This window comes from Montipora capricornis, chromosome 2 (genome assembly GCF_036669925.1).
Source record: "Montipora capricornis isolate CH-2021 chromosome 2, ASM3666992v2, whole genome shotgun sequence".
Classification (NCBI taxonomy): Eukaryota; Metazoa; Cnidaria; class Anthozoa; order Scleractinia; family Acroporidae; genus Montipora; species Montipora capricornis.
The window spans coordinates 26,362,287-26,369,786 of NC_090884.1; the positions used below are offsets into that span (position 1 = coordinate 26,362,287).

The 7,500-nt window shown below is 37.6% G+C and overlaps 1 protein-coding gene across 1 annotated transcript in view; it reads left to right on the plus strand.

Annotated features, from left to right (window-relative positions):
- Nucleotides 1–7,500, plus strand: part of LOC138039185 (kinase suppressor of Ras 1-like) — a 28,490-nt gene that overhangs the window by 8,093 nt on the left and 12,897 nt on the right. Inside the window, exons 3-6 of the mRNA XM_068885371.1 lie at nt 3,987–4,130; nt 4,475–4,561; nt 4,733–4,809; nt 4,980–5,702. Coding sequence (XP_068741472.1) covers nt 4,021–4,130; nt 4,475–4,561; nt 4,733–4,809; nt 4,980–5,702 — 997 coding nt within the window. The 5' untranslated portion in view covers nt 3,987–4,020. The remainder of the gene's footprint in view (nt 1–3,986; nt 4,131–4,474; nt 4,562–4,732; nt 4,810–4,979; nt 5,703–7,500) is intronic.

Below are 7,500 nucleotides of genomic sequence, written 5' to 3' on the forward strand. Positions count from 1 at the left end.
CTAGGGAGCCCACCTATGCCATAACAACACTCTTATCGAATTAACTGTTGCTGTAATTACGTGCTTTTCTGGACGGAAGTGATTCAAAGCCGTATCCTTGGGCATGCAATACTTATATCTGTCAATGATGGTGGCATCATTGTGTGCTTTACCAGTTTGGCTTTCTCGATATGATACCTAATGATTATTCTCCTATAGCACTGTATGATGGAAATTCTGTAAGCATAAAAAATGCTAGATCTTAAGAATTGTATATTTCTTTGATGTTGTTGAATACCAAAGGGAAAAACCTCATAGGAAAACATTGTTGTCTAGCGTTTGCACCCAATATTGTGACATCACAATAATAATATGGTGCCTTTATTGTTAGGGTTGGAGCAACATTGCATAGAGGAGGCGCAGGAGTTTTCTATGTCATTACATAGTTCGAACATAGTATAACAAGCACTGATTAACATTCTGGTATGATACCTCTTGATGATACCCAGGAGAAATCCTAACCTGACCCTAATTTTTCTCTAGGCTTAATTTAGGTTCCAAAAAAGTTTCTTCAATTCATCTGAGTACGTATTCAAACTAGGTAACATGATAATCACCTGTTTAACCTACAGCCTCGGACAAAATTGTTGAAACACTTTGCAATACCTTGCCCTCCCACAATGTTGTTTTGGCAAAATGGGCCCCGAAACTCGCGTGCAAACAACATTGTGAGGGGAGAGTGATCCGCGAGAGCTTCAGATCTGTATAGTCGTGTACTGTTCCAAGGAATTTTGTCACGGACTGTAGGTATAAAAACGGCCGGATTCAACCTGCGAACGGATTTTACTAATTGCCAACATTGAAACGTACAAGCAGCCTTGCTCCTAGAGTCTTTCATTTTCTCAGCCCCTATGCGTTTTTTATCAGTTGTCGTTCAGTACTCATAACTTACCCGAAATACGTTTGTAGTGCCTTGTGAGTGATGGTGTATGATTGCATTCTATGCACTTACAGGTACCTGTGTCTTCACCACCACACTACAACGTCGAACATACCCAACCCAACACAGTTATTTTCATTATTTACTTTTTTACAATAAATCATAATTGATATCAATGTATTATAACCGGAACTAATCCTTGGTGACCCTAATTTTCTTTAGGATTAAATTAGGCTCCAAAAAAAGTTTCTTCAATTCATCTGAGTGCATATTCAACATATGTAAAAACGGATTTAACCTGAGACCGGATTTTACCTGCAGCATATTATCCAATGTTAGTCAAAGGTCTTTGGTGTAATTCCCGTCGAATAAAGACTGGTGTAGTCCTCAATTTTCTTATAAACCTTACACAGATAAGTTTCAAAGACAATAGAATTTGTTTCACAATTTCTTTCTCCACACAAACACCCTCGCAGTTTTGTAATTTCTGTGACAAGCTTTTGAGCCTGTTCACGGGTGTTCTGCAAAGTTCAGGTCAATAAATGCTACAGGGACATACTGCTGGGGGTAGCCTTGCGATGGACTAACATTCCGTCCACTCCAGGGAGGAGTTGCAATACTTTCAGTAGCTCAATGCCACCGAAACGTCGGTCTTGTGAGCCCCAGTGCCTTATCTGCAAGTTTTCCTTTTGCTAATAAAACGATTTATTTGATTCTCCGATAATCTTTATAGATGAGCCAGTACCTACATTGAAATCAGTATATTAAATTCCAAATCCGAGAAGCCAACTCTAACAGCGTGATTTTCATTTTCGTAGTAACACAAGTCTGTTTCCAAATCACGATAGTGGCATAAAATTACTCAACAATAGACCTAATCGGCTAACTCGATGTTGTACCCAATTCAAACCCTTTGGGAATAAAACATTTTGTTTCAGGTATTTCCGTATCATATAAATATGAATGCTACATTATCATGCAAATACAATACACAAAGAATCTTAATCTCAGGAGATTTGAATTGGGTACAACATCGAGTTAGCCGATTAGGTCTATTATACCGATATGAGCTGGTAAGTATCTAACGAGGCGTGTAAAAAACATTTCTTGCCTTTTCGCGTACTTCTAAACGTCGGAATTGATCCAACCTTTCCACAAAAAAAGTTTTTTTTCTCCGTTTTTGCTTTATTCAAAGAGAAATTTGGCATTCCGACGAAAACATTTTTAGTTTAGCAACGCGTAACGCAATCATTTACCATATAAGGTCAAACCAAGGTATATGAGCTGATAACCGAGATTGAGTGAACCAATCAGAGCACGCGAAATGCATTATCCGAGGTTGAGAATTTAATGAGAGCTAATAGCCGACATTGAGTGAACCAATCAGAAAGCTAGAAACGCAATATCCGAGGTCGAAAATTTAATAAAAGGAAATATCCTAAAAGAAACACACACACGAACGGTGCACAACTGATCTCTGATATGAGATATAAAGAATAATCAATTGAATAATGTAATACATTAGATGTTTCCGGGTGAATACTATTTCAAGAACACGTCTGATAAGCGGATGTCTGAATCGCGCTTTATCATAGCAGTGGAACTGTGTTATTTACTGGAGTCGACCACTGTGAACACAGCAGCATTTCAGGCAGCCAAACCAGCTGATAGCTTAATTGTTCCTCTCTCTGCATTGTTCGCAGGGCAAAAGGCTAGAAATTTGCAAAGCACACTATTAAAAAGTGGAAATCAGGTAGACGCTAACAATCAGGTCCCAGTCGGTTCAAACGATGGATAGCGCTACTCAGCGGATAAATCACTATCCAGAGGATAAACACTAGCAAAACCAATATTGAGTTATCCAGTGGATAGTGATTTATCAGACGGATAGCGCTATCCATCGTTTGAACAACTGGAGCCAGAACGTCTGGGCATGAATTAAGCCCCAGGCTAAATTTATAAGATGATAGTGCTTATACACAGTTTAAGACCGATAATCACTGCTAATTTTTTTTTTCTCGAAATGAATAATTCCCGTTGATGCAATTTCATTTTTTTCCTTTTAACTTAAACAATTATAGGCATATGTAGAAAAGACAAATCACAAAAGTGACAGAAAGGCTGCAGACTTGCTAATTTTCACTTTTATGTAGTACTGAGCAGAAAGTTGATATTAAAATAATAACATACATTTTTAAAGTAATACCTTTTGAATTAAGAGCTATTCCTTGACGATTTATCAAGTCCGATTCTACAAACAAATCATGGCAACTTCGTATCTTTTATATAATTTTCTCACAGAATTTGTTTTTACCAGACAAAATATTTTTTTTGTGTCTCCTCAGATGTTTTCTTTATGGTTGTTTCCACAGGAACCCGTTGGAATTGCGCTGTATTGAATGACCTGCAACTTGAATATAATTAAAGACACCTTTTCAACAGCGCATGGCAACATTTGTGTAATTTAGTTATCAAAGGAAATGTCATGTCTTCGACAGAAAAGCAAGATCTTCTGATAAATTCGCGATCGAAGCGATCTTTGAACTTCATTCCCATATTAATGCAAAACTAAGGAAATTTTCTCTCTCTTCTGCAAACCCGTATAAAATGTTAGTTTTTGAAAGCAAAAGAGCTTTTGGATTTCTTCCGTGACCCTTATTCAACTCAAAGCTCAATGTAGATATGGCGGACGTAACTCACTCGTTAAAAATGTTTTAGGCTGATTTTTTCCTTGGAATAGTTTTCCCTGGGATAATTCCTCGTGTAAGCCAAACATCGATGCCAGTAATATACCATATTTAATTTTGGCTATGACATAAACTACCGGTGGCGACCCAAGTCACTGCTTCCCTTATGCCACTGTTTTGAGAAGGCTACGATGTTCTGTCAAGGAAAGAACAGATTGTTTACTCAGATCGATCCCGGTTCAGTTCTTGCAGAAGTGCAAAGTGCATTTATTGAGCATTATTTCCCAGGCTTATGTTTTTGAGGCTTTTCACCTCTGATTGGTTCACAGTGGCAGCTGGAGATCACTTCGTAATTGCTGTAATTTGCATTTTGGTCGTAGATTGTGAGGCAAGCAAAGATGCACAACATATCATATGCTCCGGGGGTTTTCGTGCGAAAAAGCTTTATCAAGTCACGTCTGTAAACATGCTACTACGATTTGCTTCTTATTCAACCCTGTAAGGATGCAAGCCGACGCGCATAGGTGAGAAACGAGGGAAAATATGTTCAGGGAAACTCTTCAAGCAAAACAATTACCCTGGAAGTCTTTTTTGTTGATTTTGCGAGCGAACAACCGAAAATTGTTTTGACAAAAAAAATCCGACGATAACGTGGATGAAGAAGCATTCAACATCCTTTATAAACCCTTCATTTCAATGCACTTTTCTGGTGAATTCGGTAAAGGGGAGAAGTTAAAAAACTTAAATAGACGAGGTAGAAAGATGCTTATTGTCATGAAAACAGATAGCACCTGCTTGTTGCGGCCTTTGGAGTCAAATTGAATTTAGCGTCCATATGAACTTCGTCTTCTCTTCTTCTCTATTACAGTTTTTCGCGAACGATACTTTGTCGCAGCCAGTGTGACAAATGCAAGAAGGTGATTCGATTTCTTGGAGTGAGATGCCAGGATTGTAGGTAATATTCACATTTTTTTACAAAATTCCGGATTGCGAGACCATTTGTATGTGAATACTAATAAACATTAAGCAAGTAAAACTTACTCAATAATTTCACACAGCTTTGTGTTGTAATCAAATATTCCTGCTAACTAAAGCGTGCTTTTTTATGTTTTCGATCAATAAATAGGTTGAAATACCACAGAAAGTGCTTGAGTTTCCCCTGCCCTGCAGACGGTAATTTTCGATGTTGCAAAGTGGATGCCGGTAAGAGAACGAAACACAATAAATACGTAACTTTTAAGGTGCAATTAATATTTATTTTACTCTCAAATGCTCCTTCCGTTTCAGTTATGGAATAAGTTATCATTTCTTTTTTATTTCACGTTATTTTTCCTTGTTAATTTCGTTTTCGTTGTTTTATTCTTTAATTGTAGAAAAAACAACGGCTAAGCGTTTCTGGAGGAAGAAGCATGATGCCAGTGGAAAGATAGCAATTCGCCACGCAAATTTGCAACATTTTCCTAGGAAAGGAACGGAACGTTCACTTTTGCCGTTAAACGCAACAGGAAAGTTTCGTCAGAAACTTATCAATGGCATTTACGAATCATTTTGTTACAGTACAAGACAAGCGTTTGAATTTCAAGCTAATGATGTTGACGAATTTCGCTTGGCCTCCAGACCACTTGTGGTATCAGTGGAGCGACATTCCATACCTGAAAAATACCCGACTCACATTTGCGAAAATTTAACCACCATCGATGAGCCACTCCTAGCCTCGCCAAGATCGATAAAAAGTGAACACCTTATCCCCAGCTCAACTTGGCACCGAGTGAACTCGTGGTCAACTTCGGTTAGCTATACTAATTCATCAGGTTACTCTTCGGCCAATACCTCGTGCCCTTCTTCCGCGAACTCGCATCGAAGTAGCTCGCCAACTCCGGACTTTTCTAACATTAGGCTTTTGAGATCAACGTTAGAGCAATACGAGGCAGAAGAACACTATGACTCAAAGGACAGTGACTTGGGTATTCCTAGAGTTCAAGACGGTATAGCAGAGGGGAAATTCCTAGTTGAACCCTTCGACAGTTTTGCCACATGGCCTCAAAAGAGTAGAAACCTACACAATGCAGAGAAAGCAAACAAGAGAATATTTTCCGGTAAGTTTTGTCAGGATTCTATTGGTTTGCTGCATTATGAGCATTTATTTGGTCTTCTCGGGAAAAAAAATTGCTCGTATATTAAGATAACTTGGTTTACATCACGAGTCAATAATATTTGACCTGTTACCACTCTTTTTGGGAAGTTAGCAGGCAATGTTAAAACTTACCATGAGGAGATATTATTTTTATCGTGAGGCAGCAAAATTTTACACTTCCTCAATCCTCAATCGATCTGCAATTTCGATTTTAGAGGATGTTTAACAGCGGGCAGTATTGTGTCGAGGATGTCCTTTCTTAGCTGTTTGCAAAAGAGATTTTCGTGTTTCATGCAAACACGGAGAAGGAAAAATGGGACAATATAGACTTTTTTATCGCAGAAACCTTTGGCTCCGATTTTTTTTGAAGCGAATGTTTTTCCACTTTCATGAGGAAACTTGACTCAGCAGGGTTTTCACAAAAAAATTATACCTTCTATAAGTGTAAAACTGATCAATCACCGTTGGCAGCCAAGACACGATTTGAATCCGAAAAGGCCATTAAAAAAAAAAATCCATGAAGTTCATCAAAAGTAGTCGTACATTAAAGAATTTACTTTTGAAGGATTGTTTAAAATGTGCCATTTTTCAAGTCTTTATTCCACTGTTTTAAATCGATACTGTAGATCTTGAAAGTCCAAGTTTTGACTCGCGTGTCACGTTTGCTTTTGGCCTCACGCCACTGAGTTTTGACAGCAAGCCGAATAATTATGAAAAGTTTCATGAATGAAAACTTTGCATCTGGTTTCATAAATTCGTGTTTAATGCTTGCAATAATTAAGGGAACATAAGCTCCCACTAGATATGCTGGCCAACCACAGTTAAGTTCAGAACTGCGCTGTTTGCAACTATAAGGTGAATATAGTCCTGTTGTTTTGCAAAAGAAAGGGCAGGCTATCCGTCTGTGCGCTTGAATGCAATTATTCAAGACATAAATATCGACAATGCTCTTAAAATAGCTAAGACTGTACAATTTCCGCTTGGATGACCTCACAACTCGAATTCAGTTTGATATTTCTTTCTGTAACCGAATCGGCCTTTCGCGTGTTAATTAAAATTTCACTTCAGTGTCTTTTGACAGTATCAATCGAGCTTGAAACATACCAAATGTTATGAACAGAAGAAAATTTCTTCTAAATCATTTATTAACTCACTTGACCCTTTTCAAATGGTTTTTTTTAACATCGAGTAGTCATAGATGTTATAAAACGTACCAGTTTTGCATTTTGTCCTGCTTAGTTTGGAAAACCAAATCAAATGAACCGTAATCTTTCAGATCGGTAAACGAATTTTTCGTTGTAAATACGTCCTTTCCTGAGATGATATTTAATTTGCCCCAAGGATTAGTTGATCCACAGTTTGATGTTGTTGCTTGTGTGAAACCGGATAAGCGGATGTTAGAGAATAATGAGAAGTCAATATGGCTATTATTAGTCTTTGTGACGCACACATATTGCGCAAAAGATAAAATAAGACGCTTCACGAAGTTTACCGAGACTTGTAATCAGAAATAAGTAGTTTAAAAAGGTAACACTAATAATATGCATATATTATTTCTATCTTTCGAATTTATGTGTGATTTTACATGTTCACTCTCTGCTAGCGACGTGTTGAACTATTCTTACAAAACTATATGTTTTTATTTGTTTAAATGTGACACAGTACAAGCTCTCTCGTGGTGGTGTTTCTTGTTAGAACATGAGGATTCTTTACCTCTTAGTTTCTATCCTTTAGGATTCAAAGGCTATTTTTTAAGACGT